The 19,618-nt window shown below is 49.6% G+C and overlaps 1 protein-coding gene across 1 annotated transcript in view; it reads right to left on the bottom strand.

The window, feature by feature from the left end:
- Positions 1 to 1,382: 1,382 nt before the first annotated feature.
- The window catches only part of B3GNT2 (UDP-GlcNAc:betaGal beta-1,3-N-acetylglucosaminyltransferase 2), a 35,354-nt gene continuing 17,118 nt past the window's right edge, over positions 1,383 to 19,618 (bottom strand). Inside the window, exon 2 of the mRNA XM_075535515.1 lies at positions 1,383 to 3,905. Within this exon, the coding sequence (XP_075391630.1) occupies positions 2,703 to 3,896 (1,194 nt within the window). The 5' untranslated portion in view covers positions 3,897 to 3,905 and the 3' untranslated portion in view covers positions 1,383 to 2,702. The remainder of the gene's footprint in view (positions 3,906 to 19,618) is intronic.

The raw sequence follows: 19,618 nt of genomic DNA, 5'->3' as shown, positions 1-19,618 counted from the left end.
GAGGGGGATAATGAGCTGATATTAAGGGATCAAGTAGAAAGCAAATGTTTTGAGAATGATGATGGCAACAAATATGCTTGACACAATGAATGTATGTATGGATTGTGATAAGAATTGTACAAGCCCCCAATAAAATGATTTTTTGACAAAATAAATAAGCCCTTGGAACACAATCAAATTAAAAACTCCAACACACCCCATTTCACAAGCAGCAACAGTCAGGGCAAAAGCAACGGTCAACACTCAAAACACAGCCTGGCTGCTTGGGGTGACAATTCCTGAAGAGACCCCAGTGCAAGGGAAGCAGGAAACGCATGTCTGCAGGACTCCCGCCTCCCCACTGAAAACCAAAGTCACTGCCATGCCTTCAAGGGGTTCATTGTGGCTTGACCCCCATTTAGAGAATTGGAATATCCACCCCAGGTACACTGAATCAGCATCTGAATTCTAACAAGCTCTTAAGTAGAATGACCTGGGGGGCGGGGCTGGTGTTATTCAAATGTAGATTCTGGTTCTGTTTATGTCAGGGGTGGAGAGTGAAGTTCTCCATTGGCAGTGAAACCAGAAAGACTGGATATGGGCTGGGTCACAGGCCTGGGGAAGAAGTGTCCCAGAGCTTCATATGACTTCACTTTTCTTCCAACCCAACAAGGCCCTCTGAGCGATCTTTAGCAACCATTCCAGTGGAGAGGTCAGATGTCGCTATGAGACGGTCATAAAAACCGTACCAGCTGAGCGGGTACCACTGTGCTCACTTTAACCTGCTCAGAGGGGAAGGATGGGGGAAATCCCATCATCTCTGAAGTCCATTCTCCTATGAACTTTTCGAAGTCTCTTTGAATAGGACCCACCCTGGACATTTTCAGCAGGTGTATTTCCCACAACAGTAATCCCACTTTTAAAGGTTTATCTGCTTGTTTTGAATTTGACATTTGCTGTCTCTTTCTCAACATTTGTCAATGAAGGAAAACTTCAATAGGAGAGACTACGTCTTCATTACTGTGGCTTCAAGCCCCAAGGTGCGCGTGGCTCAGAACACGTCTTCAGAAAGAGGGAGGGAGGGGTGAGTGAGTGAGTGTGTGTGTGTGTGTGTGTGTGTGTGTGTGTGTGTGTATAGCAATCTTCACATTTCTCTTCAAAGACTCTAAACTGGGAAGCACTTTTTCGAATTTTAAATGCAAAGACAGACTGACCCACTGAGATCAAGAACAGCTATAGTTCAATGTTAGTTTCATGGTTAAGGGCTGGGGGAGAACTGGCCTGTTTTAAGAAACTGCAAATCCAATGGTACAGGGGTGGGGGGCTCTGGGGAAATTCTGGAACAATATTTGTGTTAAAAGATCAGAGATAATCACACATTATACTGGACAATTAAAAATACACAGTGATTTTATTTCCACCTTCTTACATTCCAAGTATATTGCATCTGATAAGAATCCTCATCTCTATAAACATAAAAATATTTCAAGACAGCATGTTACCAGATAAGATGTATAAGCAACACTTTGGCAGAATTTTTACAACTCTAGTCAGTCATACTCCAAAAACACAAATTTCAAAAATAACAGTTAGCTTTATTCAAACATATGTTACACCTTCTGAAACATTTAAAACAACATGCTCTAGTTAAATATTTCTTCAACAACACTGTATACAAATAAAATATTACACAAAATATATTTAAGAAAATGTTTTGGTCTTGGATTTGAACAATAAATAAAAACACAGGCACTTCTACACCGACACAGGGAAGCAGTTGCTATTCAGAATGGTAATTTTGTACAAGCAACAAGTGGAAATATGGCAAGAATAGAATCCTGGAGTTTTTAAATGACACACCGCTTACGAAAATGGGGTCCAACTTCACTCTTTCTATGTGTAGCTCAAAGGTGACATTGGCTTTCCTGGTCTACTTTCTCCTGTTACAAACTCCATCTGGTTGTCAGGGGCAACTAATTCACTCTTCAGTTGGCCATTACGGAATCATGCTTGTTATCGGCAAATACTAAAAGTAGAGAATTACCATGATACCACCCAGCAAACCGAACTCAAAATCAAATTCTCTCTCTGCACGTTAAGACCGTAACAAGAGAAAAATTCCCCAGTGTCACACGGCGAGTGATCATTTCGCAAAACAGACATGATTAGAGCAACACAAGAAAATACTGTTGGGGTGGCAAGACATTTTAGACTTGACAGAAGTCAATTTTTCTAGACGATTTTAAAATTCAACCAAATTTTGTGAAGATCGATTTGACTCTGTTTCTCAGAAGCTACTGGATGATGCAGAACAGAGCCTTTGTGGCCCAATCCATTGACAAACACCCGAATCGCAGATACATCCAGCATTTAAAAAGGAAAGCAGGCCTATCCAACAAGGACAAACCAAAATTAACTTTAAATGGCTGACTCCCAGAAACACATGCTTTCAGATGAGAAAGGAGGGCTGGGGGGGGGGGGGGGACAAACGAATAAAGAATGGCCATCAAGCAGGAGGAAGGACCGGAACCTCCGTGAGACCGTCTCTTCTGCTTCCCCTCTCCGGAACAGTACCGAGTGGCAGGCCATGTTCCAGGCCTTCAGATGGAGACCTAAAGGCAATTCTGATGGCTTAGCTTAGAAATCACTCTACAGTGAGACCACCACATGGGAACTACTAGTTGAGATAGGTCTTCCTATGCAAAACTGAGTTACTCTCTATTTTAGCATTTCAAATGAGCATTTTGTAACTGAGACCAGATATCGATCATCTCCTGGGGTTTTCTACTGTGTACTAACATCAGGTCTACATAGGAACAGATATTATTCTTATTTTTCTCCTCTATGTCGAATGTCCTGAAGCCTTTGTGCTTCTCCGGAACGAGGCCCAGTTTCTGCAGGCACATCCCGGTATAAACGTCATCGATCGGGTAGAGGTGGACCTGGTCGGTGATCGTGTACAGCCTCAGGGCCAGGTGGCCCGAGTAGAGGAACCCCCCGCCCCCCGCATAGGGTGGGTAGACGCCAGAGTAAACCACTTCTGGGATGTAGTACTTTAGTTTCTTATCCCGATGGGGACCAGCATTGTGGATCACATCGCCTATAAACAAGTCTTTGGCTTTGTTCTTGGATAAGCTATTCAAGTAATTCAGGATGTGATGGGTGTTCACGAAGACGTCGTCGTCACCCTTAAAGACAAACTCGGCGTTGGGGCAGGAGGTGCTCACCCACCGGAGGAACAGGACTTCCTTGAGAGACAAGTTGAAGAACGTGTCCCTGTAGTTCCACAGAAGAATGTCTTGGTGCCTCTCGCTCTCAAACTTCAGCATGTCTGAAAGGTCGGGGTGGTTGTCCTCGGGGGGCGTCTGGCCCAGCAAGAAGACGCGCACCACTGTTTGGTTCCCAACACTGGTTTCGCGGCCCCAAGACTCCCGAATGGCTTGCCTTCTAGCGAAGTGCGGGGTGAGGGATTTAATTGCCAGCAGCAAGAAGGGTTTCTTTGCACACTTAGTGGGCTGATCGATAAGCAGCGAGTAATTCCGACATCTCAGATAGAGCAGGAAGTCCTTAAATCTGTCTGGCAAATTGCTGAAACCTGGGACCACCGAAGCGACCCTCAGGTCAGGCTCGCAATAGTGCAGGTGGCTCGTGTTGGAAGACCCGTGCGCTTCCCCCGTCTGGTTGGGCAACATGCTCAGGATGGGGTTGTATTGCCTGTTGAGCTTCTCCTGTTCTCGGTTCCAGTATGCCGAGGGCGGGCTGGAAGTCTTCCAGAACTTTTCTTTGGGTATTATGACTTCGCCCTTTCCATTCTTCTCTTGGCTACTGCTTTTGGAGACTTCCACAATCAAATAAATGAAGACATTTACCATCATCAGGATACCCAGCAACTTTATTCTTCGACGTCCAACACTCATGTCTCATATCTAGGACACAAGAGGGAAAGCATCACGTTAGTCGTGTGGTACGCGTTTGCACTGGAATTCATTTCGTTTGCCTCTTTGCCCGTCTCTCCTGGAAGGGTTTAGAGCAGAGATTTGGACAGGTTCAAATGGTGGCCCCGAACCTCCCCTAGCGTTGGGGCCACAGGCAAATTGCACAGCTGGTGTCTCAGCCTCTCCATCTGTGGACGCACTACGGAGGATGGGTTCAAGGAGTATGTGATTCTGAAGCACGGTTCACAGAGAAACCCGTGACCGTTAGCGGGGCCTTGTGGCTGTTTTAGACCCCTGAAGGCACAGGAGTAAATGACGAGTCTCACAGTCATGCCTTACCTGTAAAATCAAAACTCCCCTGCCATCCAGTCGATTCTGACTCAATGACCCTGCAGAACCGAGTCGAACTGCCCCTGGCGGTTTCCAAGGCTGTATCTCTACAGGAGGAGAAAGCCTCTGGGCTGGGGGTTTGAACCTCTAACCTGGGTAGCAGCCTGACACATAACCACTACTCCACCAGGCCTCCTTGGGCACACACGAATCAGCACTTTGCCAAGTCTCTGATCGCAATTCGTATCACCAACTGCGCTTCATGGTGTCATCCAGTGCACACAGGCACACCTGCCAACCCAGTGTCCACTGTGGTGGCTGGAGGGCCCCCTAATTCCCCTGATGTAGCACTTCAGTCTACACCTTTTTAAAAAACAATGCTGCTCCCAACCGGCAATAATCTCAGGCGTCACCAGATTTGCAAGTGAGGGAGGCGAGGTGGAGAGATGCAGGCACTGGCCCGTGTAGGGGGACTGGGAGTAGGGGGACTGGGAAGTGGAAGAGGCACTGCCGACAGGGGGGGGGCGGTCAAAAGGGGCAAATGAAAGCGACGCGAGCGCATTACCCAGGATCACCCCACAACGAGAAGCACCTGACACCCAGACGAACCAGCCGTGGTAAAGTCAATCGACTGCACACTCACGGGGCGGCAAGACGAACCACTAATTGCTGCCAGAAAGAACACCTGGCTTTGAGCGAAGGCACATGCCCCAGCTGGTTCGGAACCATCAACTGTGTGCCTCCACTTCTGTGACATTCCCTGAAGGCACAAAGCTGAGCGAGGCCAGGACAGCCAGGCAGGGACTCGGGAGGGGTCTGACTGCGGGGGGCTGGGGGGGCGCACATATCCTTCCAGGGGCACAGAACAGACGTGTGTTACCTGCAAGCTCCCCTCCTACACAGCAGGTCAGAACGAAAACTAGGCTTAAAACCTCATGGCACTGTAGGCCAATCATTTCCCAAAGCTGGCCGGGTGGTGGGGGGGGAGGGGCGTGCAAATGGAGAGAGAGAAAGGCAAAGGACCTTTCAGTGAGAAATCAAAAGTCAAGGACAGATTTCAGACCGTAACAGAAGAGCCAAGTGCTTGATGGAATGCTTCGCTAGGGAGTAATCTTGGGTTCCCAACGATCTGACCCCAGAACGGTCACCTCAAGGGGCTTGTCTTTCCCAATGCGTGAAAGCGATGCTCTGTAAGAGCCACAAGGGCTCTCCTCTCAAGTTCCTTCCCCAGCTGGGAATGAGCCCTCAGAAAAGAACCCCAATACCCTGCGTCCACAGCAAGCCTGGGCTCTGTTACTTTGGATTCCATTTTGGACTGGAGGGAACAGACTGAATGTTCAGTAACTGTTTAAGGACTGAGATGGAGTCCCAAAGCCACCAGGTTCAATGGTGGCCGCTCCGCTCTGGCCTCTAAAACAAAGCTGTGTGACCATTTAAACCAAGATTTGAGTTTTAAAAAAATTTTTTGAAGTAAAAGAGGTTGTAGGCAGCATCACTGTGTTCTAGGAAATGGCCCCACCGTAAGGAGCGCCTGCCACACTGGATGCACTGTGTAGACTGAACCATTTGGATAGGCTGGATGAGATCAAATCCATCTAGTTGACCTGCTTGTACTTATGGTTGTTGTTGTTGGCTGCTGTGAACCAGTCCGACCTCACGGGAACTCCACCCACAACGCACACTGGAACCAAATGCTGCCAGGTCCTGGGCCACCCCCTCGACTGACTGTGGACCAGGAGCTAGGATCTATGAGGCTCTCGCTAGCGGACATATGGAACAAGATGTCCATCTTAGTTGGAAACTCCTCTGAACATTTTCAGTGTCCCTCTGGGGGGCACTGCAGGGACAGCGGGAGTCCTCCCACGGCCGAACAGCTCCAACCGAAGACAAAAACACAGACAGGCTTCAGAAGCCCAAACCCAACCCGCCCACCCCATGCCCTCCCTCCACAAGAGACAAATCCGACAAACGAGAAGTTCTGCAACATTCCCTTAGCTGACCCCAAAGAAGCAGTTCTCCCATGACCTTCTCACCTCTCTTTCCCAATTCCACTCCTCCTCTCACCACAGAATGAATTACTAAGAAAGTGGAAACTTCTTAAGTTTCCTTCCAAAGAAGGAATGACTAGAACCCACAGACTATTTTCACCCCTTACTCCCCAGTTACAGTCTTAAAGGGTCCCAAGTCACACCCAGGCCATACTTTAAGCCTAAAGTCCACCCTCTCCATCTAAGTCAGCTGAGCAAGTCTGAAGAGTTCACTAGAACTCTGGGCCCCATACATCTTTGCCAACCTTCTTTCTGGGCTCAAGTTCGAAGTCACCTATGGCAACTTAAAGCTCTTTGCTATTGGGCCTAACCTGCATGGGGGACAAGAGGGTACTAAAAATATATTTATGTGGGTTATCTGATACCATTTGGATAGGCTATAACAATTACTTTTATAGAAAATATATCAAGATACATTTAAGCCCTTGGGGGATGTGGAGGAATGGCTTCAAGATTTAAAACACTTTTTTTAAGTATATGATTTTCTCTAGATTAGGACAATTTTCTTAAAGGCACACTTGACCCAGTACCGCTGATCTCTAGTTCTGGGGCTTTCCTAGTGAACAGTCCAGACTACAAGCAACGGTAAGCCTAAAGAACAAGGAGTGGCTAGCAACGATGAAACATACAACTGTCCTCTACTTCTTAAATGCTTCCTCCCCCCACTATCATGATCCCAATTTACCTTACAAATCCAGCTAGACCAGAGCATGTACACTGGTACATAGGAACCAGGAATCCAGGACAGATGAACCCTTCAGGACCAGTGGTGAGAGTGGTGATGCCGGAAGGTGGAAGGAAGGTGGGGTAGAAAGGGAGAACTGATTACAAGGATCTACATATAACTTCCTCCCTGGGAGACAGACAACAGAAAAGTAGGTGAAGAAGGGAGACGTTGGACAGTGTAAGATATGACATAATAATAATTTATAAATTATCAAGGGTTCATGAGGGAGGAAGGAGATGAGGAGCTGATACCAAGGGCTTAAGTAGAAAGCGAATGTTTTGAGAATGATGAGGGCAACAAATGTATAAATGTGCTTGACATACAAGGGATGGATGTATAGATTGTGATAAAGACACCAGATGGGCCCAGCATCTAGGGTCTTGAAGGCTAGTCTTCAGACATGCAGACATTTGAGTGAGATGTCAGCCAAAGTCTACCAGAAGAAGCACACCAGCCTGTGTGATCCAAGGATTGTAAACAACAAAGTCCAAATCTGAAGGAGGGAATGGTATCAGTTCGCTGAAGGCGATGGATGACAGTGGAAGCCCCAAATCCATGTTCAGGGTCCTGACACGGATGAAGGCTCCAGTGGATCATTCCCCCCCGCCTCCCGACCACAGACCAGGGACATGAACAACCTTGCTATCATGCAGAGTGCTCTGGTTGTTTTGCTTTTCTGTATTTTGTTTTCTATCTTTTTCTGTAAAAGAAACCCAGAATGGGTGGCGTGATAGGGGCTACATTGATGGTTTCATGGGGGGGTGGGGGTGGGGGGAGCTGATGAGTAATAAGAAGTGAATGTCTTAAAATTGATTGTGGAGATGAATGTACAATTCTTATGATCATGATTGAACTACTGGATTATATGATATGTGAAATATATGCAAATAAAATGATTCAATAAAAATAAGCAGACAATTAAATAACAGAGAAAACTACAGGGCGGTGGTCCTAAACCTTCCTAAAGCCTCGACCCTTTAATCCAGTTCCTCATGTGTGGTTACCCCAACCATAAAATTATTTTTGTCACTACTTCAAACTGTAATTTTGCTACCATTATGAATCGTCATATAAATATCTGATATGCAGATATTTACATTTTTCTTTTTCATTGTTACAAATTGAAAATAATTAAAGCCTAGTGATTAATCACAAAAACAATGTCATTCTATATTGTGAAATATTTCTAGTTACAAGTAAATGAAATTCTGTCTTGAAGCATGGTGTAACAATGGGTAACAGCCTTAACATAGCAACAGTAAACTACATTGCTACATGTTACAATCAGTGGGAAAGTTGAGATAGTTTCTTCTCACCAGATCAGCTTATCTGCATGAGGGCAGACCCGCCTGGAGACGGATAGAGGAGAGGTGTCTCAGTTCCTAAGACCATCGGAAATGTGTTTTCCCATGGTCTTAGGTGACCCTTGTGAAAGGGTCGTTCAACCCCCAAAGGGGTGGAGACCCACAAGTTGAGAATTGCTGCTACCGGGGAATGATGTCTACAATTATTCTTAAAAGGGCTCAAGTAGAAAGCTAATGCTTTGAGATTGATGATGGCAACAAATGTACAAATATGCTTGACACATGGATAGATGCATGGATTGTGATAAGAATTATACGAGCCACCAATAAAATGATTTTTTAAAGTTAAATGGAAATTAGCCAGGCAAAAGGCTAACAAACAAACAGGACACACTACAATTAGCTTACTTGGCAAAGATTTTCAAGCCAGAAACGGAATTTAGATACCAATAAGCTATTTCTGAAACTTCTAGGATACAGGGGGCAGCTTAAGAATGAAAAAAGGGGAGAGGGACACAGTATTTGACGGCACAGGTGGTGAACTTCTAGAGTTAATTCTCCCAGGGAATGACACAAGGTCAACTCTTCCCAAAGCTACTCCAGCTAACACAGGCAGGTGATCGATCAGAGGGTGCCAGGGACCTCTGGAGGGCAGCCTTAACAGTTTGGTGCTCCATCAAGGAAAACACCAGTCCTCCTTCTGGAGGGAAATGCACTAGACTTGCTGACCGAGACGTCCAACTACAACCACCCACTTCGGACTGTTACTTCCTGGGTCACGATCCAGCCAAGACACAGCTGGGCCTCCCTCAGCCAAAGAGCCCAGTGGTTCTCCAAGGAACTCCACGCTCACATTCTCAAAAGCTGTCCTCGGCAAAGTACCTCCTGTTACTCATCACGCCTGTGCCCTAACGGAGCTGAGGGGGGGTGCCGATGTCCCAGTGGGAGCAATTTAAGTCAGCATTTCTGGATGCCACGCCAGGGCTCTGCCTGCAAGCTTCTCATAACCTGGTGCTGATGACCGGGACATTTCCCGTGTTGTCTCCAGACCGAAAGAGGAAACGGAAGTGTGGAGACCTTCACGTCCTACTTGGGAGCCCAGACCAGCCCTTCTTGATAATGAGCCCAAAGTCCAAGCGCTTGGTGCTCAGGGACTCAGACCACCATTTGCCAAAAGGTACTTCCTTTATTTATACTCGGACGAAGAATCCACGAAGCCCAAGTCTACACTGCATCAACTTTTTTTTTAAACATCGCATTCAATTTTAATGTCACCCTTCTCATGACTTGGGCTCCGATCCTCCCACGACGACCATGTTTTTGTCACGCAGTGACACAGCCAAGGTTCAAGAAGGAGGCAATGGCCCCATAAAAAACACCCGTGGGAAAACCCTCGGGCTGAGCGACTTTTCCCATCGCACGCGCAAAAATGATTGTGTCTTTTTCTGAGCAGGAAGTGACATTGCTGAAAAAGAATTTGAGGAAGAAAAGTTAGTTCAACGCCGGGGAGATGTTAGAAAATGCTCACTGTGAAACAGGGGTGCTTTAGAGCGAGCAACAAACGTAAGGGGAAATCTCACATGCCAACAGAAAATAATGGCCTTAGCGTTTCTGCCTTGTGCTCAGGAACACGACAGTTGGGAAACCTCTACAAACGGTTTGTTTAAAGAAAGCAACCTCCAAAATAAATAAATAAAGCAACTTCTTTCTTTATTTTGCAATGATGTTATTCAGAAAGACAATGTAGAAACCCCAAAATAACTAGTTGGGTATTAGGTGAAAATGGACTACAGAAAGAGAACAAACGCTGTCTTTAAGCCAGGTGAAAATCTAGGTAAGATACCACACAAAACCAACCTGCTGCCATCAAGGTGGCTGCTTTTCTAACATTAAGGAGCCCTAGTGGTTAGGCATTGGGCTGCTAACTGCAAGGCCAACAGTTTGCAACCAGCCGCTTTCTACTTCTGTAAAGAGTTACGGTCTGGAACTCACAGAAGCAGTTCTACCTGCTATCAGGTCACTAATAGAATCAACTATTAGATGGGGGGTGAATTCTGAGTTTAAACAGCACAATGGTTTAATTCCCAACAATTAAATCCACTGCAGGGCTGCCATTCCACCTTTCATTTGGAGTAGGCACTGCCGACACTGCCGGGGGCGGGCGTCAGGGGAATGCCTACAACCCCCCCCCCCATGCATTTCTATAGCTTCACAGCTCCATCGCTGTGCTGAACCCCTGCAGTGGTAAAGCAGAAGGTGATAGCTAGGTTTCCTGTGCCAACACGGCTCCCCTAAGAACACGTGGCGGAGTTAAGGCTGTCAATCAGGGCACATCTTGATTGGAGGGGACCTCTCTCTCCCTGGTGATGGGGCAAGCACACTGCTGCCTGAGCTAGTCCTCTGCCTCAACCATGTGCTGCGTTACCTGTGGGCCAAGCCTACCAGAGGATCAGTGTGTTGCTAGGGCCTCTGCTCCGCCCCACCCTGGTGTCTGCTGCCTGTGGGCAGACTCTGCTTGTCTTGCCTGAGGGCAGATTCCCCCATAGGCTTCCTTGGCCGTGGACCAGCAGCCAGAGTGAGTTGAACTGAGCCAGCTATGCTGCTGTGTAGACTAATTAGCTGTAGTGTTTCTTCTATTTAAACACACTGTGGTCCGATTACCAGGGAGAAAGTGAGGGAGGCTGGCCTCAGAAAGCCTTTTATCTTGGTGGCCCTCCAATCAAGATGCAACCTGATTGATAGTCTAAACTCCACCCACATGTTCCTATAGGAACCATGTTGGTGCAGAAAACCTAACCATCACACAGAAGCTGTTACAAGAGCCATCCCCTAGGCCATTCCTACAACCTTCCTGAAGTCCCTGTCCCCATCATCAGAAAACCCACTGCTCCAACTCACAGCAAACCTATGCTCAATGAACTGCCCTTCCGGCAGTGGGTCTCAACCTCCCTGGTGCCACGACCCTTTCATACAGTTCCTCAGGTAGTGGTGACCCCCAACCATAACACTATTTTCGTTGCTACTTCATAACTGTCATTTTGTTACTGTGATGAATTGGGCGACCCTTGTGAAAGGGACATTCGACACGCCCCCCCCCCCCAAGGGTCGCGACCCACCGGTTGAGAACCACTGCCTTGTGGGTTTCTGAGACTGTGAATCTTTCTTCCTCAGAGCGGATGGTGGTTATGAACCGCTGCGCTGATAGTGTGTAACTCGGAATCTACTATGTCACCAGGGATCCTTCCGGGGCTCCTACAGATTCCTAAAATAGTAAAATATGAGAGGGCAACACACTCGTGGGGAAATCCTATTAAACCCATATTTCTGTGAGCCTGAAGGAAATACCCCAGCTTTGTCTGAATAAGCACTTAGGCACTGCTTATTTACGTTCTGGCGGCCTATCCACCAGAGACTCTAACCACCACCCCCATCCCCACCATTCCACAGATGTGTGACCTTGAGGCAGAGAGATCTGCGAGGGAGCGTGGCCAACACCTCACACTGGAAACAGCTGAGGGACAACAGCAGAGGGAGGGTCCAGATGCAAGCACCGGGCTCTGACGAAAGGAATGGAGCAGGGGCTAGTCTTGGTTAATCTTTTAAAATCCATCACCTTACACATTTCTACATTGTAACCCACCTTACATATTTCTACATTGTAACCCACAAAAAAAGTTTACATCAGATGTAGGAGAGGCAGGGCGCTATCTTAAGTACCACAAACACTGAACAGCTGCTCTATAGAGCAAGCAAGCTCTGGGCAAAATACCAGCATGGACCTTATAGGTCTTTCTTTCTCAATATGTGAGCCACGCTACAGTTTCCTACAATGAAGAGAGGGAGGCTTCAAGAGGGCAGACATAACCGGGCCCAAGCTCCTTGGGGTGGAACAGGATTTGGACCCAGACAGCCTGGTTCCAGACGCTCCGGCACCCTCCACTGGGACCCAAGGATCACCAAGCGGTGAAGCCAGATGATGACACTCACAGACCCGCTCTAGGACAGTGAAGAAATCGATTTCTTAAGACTTTAGTTTATTGACTTATAGGCTGGGCGTTTTGTTTGTTGAAAATCTCACCCTTGAGCGTTATTATTACTTTTTCAATTACACCCCCCACTTTTCTATTAACAACAACCCCTACATGCCCATCCCACCCCTTTGCATGAGATGATAGATGCGATCATTCAGTTGGCTTAACTCCAACCCAAAGCAAAGGCTTCAAATAGCTACTCGGCCCACAAAGGCCGCCTTTTCACTGTTGTGACCGGCTGGTTCGTTGTGACCCAGCTGGCCGTTGACTCGTGACAACCCACGCACACAGGGATGACACGCTGGCCGGCCCAGCAAGCCATCCCTGTGCTCAGTTGTGTGTGTTCACAGGCTGATTTTGGGAATGCGCTCTCCAGGCCTTTCTTCCTAGTCTACCTTCCTCTGGACGCTGTCTAGCACTCTAACAGCACACAATCCTCCCTGACTGACGGAGTTGCCGCACAGAAGGTAAAAGAGCTGGGAACCGAGCCTTGTTTCCATGAACAATGAGAATTCTTCCGCCAAACCAGCACCCAGGGGACCCTCCAGTTTCCTTCGGGATTATGAAACACTGGAAATATCAAACAAGCCCATGAAGGGGAACATGCACGAACCAGCAGTCGAATTCCTTGACTTTGGCGGCAAGACTTAAGGCATTATTGACTAGAGCTGGATGACTCGCAAAGTCCTCCCCAGCCCTCCAGTTCTCAGAGACCTGCTGCTATGACCAGACGGCCAAACAAGGGCTCTCGCTCTAGCTCTAACGGACAGGGTCTAGCAACGTGCCACCCCAAGGGGATCCGGCAAGCAGACGCCAGTCAATGGGTGGAGAGGCAGGGCACTAACCACCCCCAGGTTCAACCTCCATCTGTGCCTGGGGCTGCCGTGAGCTCTCCCCACCAAGGGCCAAGGTCAAAACTAAATGGGACCGGGACCTCAGTGCATATCATGAGCTAAAAGGACCACCCATCACCCATGCTGGCAGGGACACGAAGAGCTGGACATGCAGACTCCTGGAAAACCGGCCCGAGAAGCCAGCAGTCTCTCTGTCTGGGGTGGGAGAGGTGGTCCTGCATTCTGCTCCGATGCCTTGTGTCATCAGTGCACCCACACCCTCGGAGCTGGAGCCACATCCCACTGCCATACAGTGGAGGCAGGGGCATCCTCTGGGGAGCCAGTCCATGGCTCTGCCGGCCCCTGCTGCTTCCCCCACCTCACACACCCACCCCCACCCAGCTCCAGGAGCCCGGTGAGAAGCTTGCTGAAATCCTTCCTTCCCATGCAGCTCCCATCTGCAGCCTGGTCCCTGCCAGCCCTTTTCAGGGTTTGGCTCAGATCAACCCAGACAGGGACAGTTTGCAGCTAAGTGGTTCTGGGGGCGAGAACAGCTCGGAGCCCTCAGGGCAGATGGAAGGGTAACGGGAGTGCAGGCTGCAGCTCAGTGGGGCCCTAAGCTGGGTCCTTAATCAGAGCAAGAAGCCTGGCTGGATTCTTGCCAGGGTCGGGCCAGAGGCACTGGGGCTCCCACCAACCTCTCACTCATCTCCAGGCTGGCACTTAGCTGAGCGTACGTCACAAAACAGCTCCCTGCTAAATGCAAGGAACATGGCTCCTAGTTCATTCATACGGCCCTCTATGTTCCAAATTAAAGTGCTGAGGAGCACACAAAACAGGTCTCTTTGTCCGGCAGGGCAGGCTGCAGTCCCCTTGATCACGTTTCCTCCAAGACCCAGGGAGGCCGATTTTCTCACATGAGATTTATAATTTAAAAATTTTTAAATCACTGAACTACTTTTCCAAAGAGACACATGCAGAATTCTAAAAAAGGGAGAGTGAGAGGGGGGGGCTGGTCGAAAATGTAAACAAATGCCAACAAGGAATGAAAACTTTCCAAGTCATGTTGTCCCTGTGTTTATTGTTATGTTGTTAGGTGTTGTCAAGTAAGTTCCATTCAGAGCAACCTTGGGTACAAAGCATGACAAAACCTGGGTCTGTGGCATCCTCGGCATCCTCAGAGTCCTCACTATGTGCAAATCCACTGTCGCAGCCATTCTGCCTCCATGCGAGGGTCTCCCTCTTTTCACGGACCCCCCTTCTTTACCATGACGACCTTCGCCAAGGACCAGTCTCCCCAGATTACATGAGACAAATCTCGTCATCTTCACATCCCCTGCCTTCAGTGAAACTACAAGGAGTTTTAGAGACTCGCAATTATTAATGATTATTCGCCTAAATGTGAAAGATGGCGTGCTTATCAACCCCACCTGGCAGGCGCTTGAGAACAGAGCTGTCCCATACGCACGTCTGGAAAACCAGGCTGACAGACCAAAGGCAAGTTCCAGTTAGGCTGCATGAACTTAGGCAAATTACTAAACCTGAGTCTGTTGGCTTATTTGAGAAGTGGGGGTACTACAATCAGCCACGCCCGCTGGTTTAGAGAATCAAATATTCTTAACGTCAACCCCGCTAACTCCAGCTATGACTGCACTGAAATGCCTTGTGCAGACGTCTCTCTTTCTGGGTCTCTCATGGGCCATCGACACTCACTTCCCAGGCCCCATGCACAACCAGCCAGCATAGATCAAGGAATTGCTCTTCCCTGCCCTGCACATCCAACTAAGGGCCGAGCTTCCTCCCTCCTCCTCGTGCTTCTCCATTGGCTCTGGACTCGGCCACAGACTACTGCAGTCGCCCATCACCCCATTTCCCACAATTCTCCCAATGGACTCTGCTCCCCAAGACAATCAGTGCTGCCACTTTTCCTGTCAGGGCAGGCCACCAACATGCTCCCTTCTTCAGGCCGATCCGATCGTAAGCACCCTCCCCCCCTCCTCCACCAGCCCCAAGCAGTGCCCAGCTTCCGCAGCAGGTAGGACTCCTCCTTCCTCCTCCATGCCCAGTCCTCCAACTGTCTCGCTCACCAGCTCACAGCCCCTCCTGCGCCCTTCCTGTCCTAGCCAGGGCCCTTTAAGGTCTGTGCGTCCTTTCACCACCCGCTGCCAGCCTTCCTCCATCGCCACACTCAACACACTTCAGCTGCCAGGGACAACAAATATGCTTCTCTGCCAGATCATCTCAGCCTCTCTGCTCTGCCCTCCTGGGGAGCTGGTATTCCTTGCAGGTTAGCTCCAGGGTCACACTTCACAGTGAAGTGTGGCCTCTCAGCGGTTAGGGCCTGTTGAACCACACCCAGGCATGCGCCCCAAACACCCTGAACAGCTCCCCCAGTGCCTGGCACCAGAGCTACTCAGTGCTCCCTCCCAGCGTTTATATTCTGGTCGCCTGGTCCAGTTTCTTGATCACAATGTGATGTTCAGCAGACGCCAGATTACACGCGCACACCTTTTTCTCCAAAGAGATGACACACGAGAAAGGGCACGTCTGTTGGTAAAGTACACCGCTCACTGCCACGGTGGATGCCGACTCGGCGAGACCCTATAGGACAGGGTAGAACTGCCTCGATGAGGTTCTGACACTGTGACCTTTCGGTTTACCTAGAACTTAATGATTCTCAACCTGTGGGTCGTGACCCCTTTTGGGGGTGAGGGGTTAAATGACCCTTTCACAGAGGTCGCCCGATTCATAACAGTAGCAAAAGGACAGAGATGAAGTAGCAACAAAAATCATTTTATGGTTGCGGGTCACCACCACATGAGGAACCGTATGACAGGGTCGCGGCATCAGGAAGGTTGAGCACCCCGGCCTTTACTCTTTGCGGGGGCACAAAGCCCCCTCTTTCTCCCGAGGAGCCACAGGTGGCTTCCAGCTGAAGACCTTGTAGCTATCAGCCCAACACGTAACGACTATGCCACCAGGGCTCCTGATACGCACATAGTCACATAAACCTGTCTCATTGTAGTCAGTGTCCTACTGCAGCACAGATGCACAAAAGACAGACTTAAAGTTTCCCAGACTTGGGGAGGGAGGAGGTGAGCTCTGGTGGATGGATAGTCCAGGCTTGCTTCTCCGGTCAGCCCTAGGCTCATCCAGGGCGCGCACCACCTGAAGGTGCTTCCCGGAACATTATGCCAGGTGGGAAGCAGGGGTTCAGCTGTGTGGGCTTCAGCGGTGCTTCCAGATGGTGCTCCATCCCACCTCCTGCAGCAGCCCTGACACGCCCTTCCTCCCACCTCTCCCAGGTGCTGGCCAGGTATGGGCCAAGGTGCCCCAAGTGGATGCCCTAACTCCTGGGAGGCAGAGACTTAAGGGGATGGTAGGTAGGAACAGGTGTTACCCTAAAAACAAACAAAGGAAACAAGCTCACTGCCATCAGGTTGACGTCAACTCAAAGTGATCCATCCCGTAAGACAGGGGAGAACGGGGAGATTCCAAGGCGGTACCTCTTTACGGGAATAGAACGTCCCATTTTTGTTCTGTGGAGTGGCTAGTGGTTTTGAAGTCCTGACCTTGTGGTTCACTGCCCCGTGTGTAACCACACAACCACCCCAGGAGGACTCCTAGCTGTTATCACACCAAGGGCAAACAGCGGAGGGGCAGGGAGCAGCAACTGAAAGGAAGGTTGGTCCTGGACACAGGTGCAGCCCGGAGGCATCCGCTCACCGAAAGCAGGACAGCCACGTCAGAGAAGCGGCACTGCCGCACAGGCAGGAATCCTGCCGGGGAGCTTCATGTGCGCGGCCTGCATTTTTAGGAGTCTTTACATGGCTTAGTAAATGTTTCCTTTTCATCTGCAGGAACTACGTGCGAACAAGCACAGTCCGGCCAGCTCGCCCGGGGCCCTCAGAGAAATGCCTATAAGAAGGTAGAAAACTACACCGTAACTTAAACAGAAAGGGTGTGTCTGAAACAGGAGTCTATCTGTAAATTTTCTATAGAATTTAATTGTGCAGGGTTGTAGATACGTAGTTAAGTAGCAAACAATAATGCATTACCTGTCACTGCACCAACAGGGACTCACTGTGACTCTGTGTCAGTACAACTGTGCTCCAATGGGATTTCAGCAGCTGTGAGTGTGGGTGTTCATACACGCTGAAGTAGTATGGCAGTTACATAATCTGGTATAAACTTGAGACTATTAAGAGTGAAGGGGTGCAGTCTAGCCAGCCAATCAAGGCGCACCTTGATGACCTCATTTGGAGGCACGACAGAGATAAAGAGCTGATGGAGCCAGAGTCCTAGAGCTGGAGGAGCTACATGGAGACCCACACCAGCGCTGAGATGAGATGCTTCCACCGCCACTGGAGCCGCGAGACTTTCCACCCACTGGCCTGTGATGCTTTCTGTCATTGCATGTGTTGCGTGAGTCTGATGTTTGAGTCGGAAGAGGAATTTACATACTGGTATCGGACATAGGGGCTAATATCGGACTTATGGACTTGATCTGGCCTGGGCTGTTTTCTTAATATACAATTAGTCTTCCTATAAAGTCTAATACACACGGGTGTCTCTGGATTTGTTTCTCTAGTCAACCCAGGCTAACTCAAGGAGTGTCAGGTCTTACTTCCTCAGTGCCTCTGAGGAGATGCACCTTCAACCGTCTGGTAAGGAGCCAAGCACACCCTGGGCCTCCGAGCAGCTTTGATAAAGGAGTAATTTATAAAACGGGACAAGACTTCTAAAGGGTGCCCTAGGTCTGATGAAAACCCCCAAGAAACCAAGATGGACGAGGAGTTCAGAACTTGTAGATGAAGCCACGGGTGGCAGGGAAGTCCCTGGTGGCCAGGCCGTGCAAAGTCCACAGTTGTCCCGGAAGCAGAACAGTGTGACCGCCCCAGAGGGAGTCTGGCAGGAGGCCTGACGCACACATGGCTGGGCCAAGGGAAACCGAGTGGAGGCTGGCGGGTGGGCACAGACACTCCGGCAGCAGTGTCCTCAAGAGGGCAGCAAGAAAATAAACCTGCAGGACACGGACAAGCCAAGGCTGGCACGTGGACCTGCAGGGATTTGGGTGCAGAGGACGTAAAATGCACAGGGCTTGGGGGTGCTGCTGGGACCAGGGACTGGAGGGGCCTCTCCCTGCAGGATCTGGGCTCGCCTGTGTGTGCTTACGGCTGGCTCCAGGCTGCCGCACTGGATGGCGATTGTATGGGCTAACCAGTGCCCAGTGGGTGCCCTCTCACTGCACATGTGGAGACCCAAAGAGAGCACCGTGGCCCACGCTGGGCACAGACCTGCACAGTCTCAGCTCTGGCTCCATTGCTGCTGCTGTAGCTGGAGAGATATCCGACACCGGCACAGACGCCAGAACCAGGGAAGAAAGCGCCTTCCTCGGCCAGGTCTGCGCGTATTCAATGGGCTGCTGGCAGAGGAAAGCGACACATGGCCCCATATCCACTTCCCCTGCTGAGATGGTAAAGGGCCACTCTGGAGCCGAGAGGCCATGGTCAACAGCAGGCACACGGCACAGTGGCGGCAGAGCTGTCCGTGTGCCATCCTTCCCAAGTCGTCTGCAGCCACAGACATCTGTCCGGTTCGTCTGGTGCGACAGCAGAAACAGGTTTTCCCATGGTCCCTGGTCCCTCACACTGGCAGAGTCAGGCAACATATACCGGGGACCCCCGTAGTTAAGAGCAGACTTGGAACAGACGCCTTTTGCAAACGTGGGGAGAAGCGAGATGGGCAAGCCGTGGGGTGGTGGGTCTGGGCAGAGCAGGTGGCGCAGGAAGAGGTCACTGCCTCTTTTGGAAAAACAAAAATGGAAAACCAACCACCAATAATTCCATTGCCGTAGCAAGTGCTGACAAATATCGCCTCCGGGAACTTTCAGAGTCGTCCGGGCGGCACCAACAGTTAAGCATTCAACCCCTCGCTCTAAGTGTGGGAAACAGATTTGTCCTCCCCAAATATATTCCAAACTTAGCTGCTTGCTACCTATGGCAAATGACTACACTCAGAGGTCAACAGAAGTAGGTCAGGGGTTATTCTCCCTAAGGGGTATCAGCCATCTAGAGCAATCAGACTGTACAGTCTATCCCACCCTAAGTAGGACCCACTCCCTTCTGATAAGGATAGTAGAGTGTTTCCCTGAAGGAGAGTCCAGGGAGGTCAAGCCCACTCAAGGGTGACCAAGGTTAGGCCGCCATCATGAGTCTAGGGTCCACCCATCTTGTCATATGTACACCCCTATAATCCCTCCCCTTCCTATCATGTGTACCCCCCTAGCTCATCCCCTTCCTGTTACGCTTATGCCCATTGTATATCCCCCTCCTATTGCCTGTTGTACAACCCCTTCCTGTGACGTGTCTTTACCTGTAATTAGGAGGCATGCACACCCTCCCCCCCACCCCCCGGCAAAGACATATAAA

Source organism: Tenrec ecaudatus, chromosome 17, assembly GCF_050624435.1.
Source record: "Tenrec ecaudatus isolate mTenEca1 chromosome 17, mTenEca1.hap1, whole genome shotgun sequence".
NCBI lineage: Eukaryota > Metazoa > Chordata > Mammalia > Afrosoricida > Tenrecidae > Tenrec > Tenrec ecaudatus.
Note: the sequence above shows the minus strand (reverse complement) of the source record. Positions and strands in the feature narration are given on the sequence as shown.